This window comes from Sphaeroforma arctica, assembly GCF_001186125.1.
Source record: "Sphaeroforma arctica JP610 unplaced genomic scaffold supercont1.5803, whole genome shotgun sequence".
Lineage (NCBI taxonomy): Eukaryota > Ichthyosporea > Ichthyophonida > Sphaeroforma > Sphaeroforma arctica.
This window is the reverse complement of record NW_014034755.1, coordinates 1-1,843: the sequence shown is the minus strand read 5'-3', so window position 1 is coordinate 1,843 and position 1,843 is coordinate 1. Positions and strand designations below refer to the sequence as shown.

The following is a 1,843-nucleotide window of genomic DNA, read 5'->3' as shown; positions in this document are numbered from 1 at the left end:
TATATGTATTTTGGGGTGTGTGTGTACGTGTCTGCGTGCGTGGTTGAGTGTGTGTGTGTATGCGTATGTAAACTTTATGCACACGACAACTATACATCGTATGCAGGAGATGATGGCCAACTTCAATGACGAGGGCGGAAAACCAGTGAGTGCTGTCTTTACGGCACCGATACCGCGGGACTCAACCGACCCGCCCGTGGCCAAGATAGACAACGATAGTATTGAAGGTATATATTTATATGCCCTTTATCATACTGTGTGGGTGGGATTCTACTGTATGAGTGAATGGAGTATCTAGAAGGTATTATACTTGGTGGATGGCTCCTATATTCTATACGGTGTTGTGTTGCAAGTTCTGTGTATGTACTTATATTTCACATGCGCAGTGTTTTCTCCAACACACTGACTTCCTTCCATTGTATCTATTGTAACTGCAGATCCGTTCAACATTTATGGCAGCGACACCAAAGACGAGTAAGTACTTTCACACACGAATTACCCAAAACCATAAAGTTGGCCAGTGTAACGGTAAACTAAGAGTAGCGAATGAGACAACAGCAACAACAACAAAAACAAGGCAACCCAAAACAAAAACAGGGCATAAATAGGAATCTCATAACCAGCCTCGTGGACTTGCGTACCGGAGGCCCTGTGGATCTACGATTAGTACATATTTTTATTCTCCTTTTAATCCACAAAGTATGGGAGGGGGTTGTGCCGAATGCCATTGTGTGGTTGAGCCGTAGAGGCGTGGGTGATTGTACTGTTCGCAGAGCATGTGACGTCTGGGATATGAGCTTGATATATATATGCCCATTTGTACTATGGCTGCTCTGGAGAGTTGGTGTATACTCCGAGTACTCCACAGCTTTATTCTATTTTTGTCAAACGAGTCTGCTTCAGGCTTTAGTCTGAAATGATAATAGAGACAGACCCCATCGCTCGGTATAGTAGACCGTTTCTCCGGATACGCCAGTCGTCTGTACTTCATCATGTCATATGGTCATAGTAACACCTCCTGCACCCAAACCCAGCCCCACCCAATCAACCATACACCACACCACGACCCCTCTCCCACTACAGAAGCCGACCCGGCAGTGTCACCTTCGACGAGCAGACACCCTCGGTCAACTCACTGGAGGACAACCCCGCCGGCAGCGCCCAGGCCACTCATACTACGGGCAAGAAGCAGAAGCGGTTATCGCTGAGGACAACTGAGTCTACGGGCGATGGTCTGGCCAACTCAGGCAGCCTGGTGTGTAACCTGGATGCCATTACAGAGGACGCTGATTCACCCACGGAGACGGCCCCCATGCCCACATCTATCTTTAGACAGGGGTCGCAGCCCTATCCCGTGCCCAGTCGCAGCAGCTCGATGGACGGCTCAGGTACGAACCCGTTTACTACGGGCGTGGGCTGTGTATGTCCCAATTGGCTCTGAACGCGCACACACTCCTGTACACCTGTACCAAGCTTTCAGCACTATGTGTGGGTTCAAATGTATATATGGAGGCGCTCCGCACCCATGTCTATTTTTGGACCGGTGTCGCCTCCGTATCCCCTGTTGAGGCGGAGGGGTTCGCTCGATGGCGCAGTTGTGAGTTCCTTATTGCTAGTCTTATCTTTGGTTGATGTACCTGCATATGCTCGAATTTGGGTTGTACGAGCTAACCTTCCTGTAATACTGTTACGTCAGGTGTGTAATATATATATATATATATATATATATATATGTGTGTGTGTGTGTATGTGTATGTATGTCTGTCTGTCTGTCTGTATGTATGTATGTGTATGTATGGATGCGTGTGTGTGTGTGTGTGTGTGTGCATGCAAGTATGTATGT

General features: G+C 47.7%; 1 protein-coding gene across 1 annotated transcript; it reads left to right on the top strand.

Moving 5' to 3' along the window:
* Positions 1-450: 450 nt before the first annotated feature.
* SARC_15236 (hypothetical protein) lies at positions 451-1,441 on the top strand (the record flags this gene model as incomplete). Its single annotated transcript, XM_014290638.1, has 2 exons — positions 451-474; positions 1,087-1,441. Coding segments are annotated over 2 exons (379 nt in total), but the record flags the coding sequence as incomplete, so codon positions are not given.
* Positions 1,442-1,843: the final 402 nt, after the last annotated feature.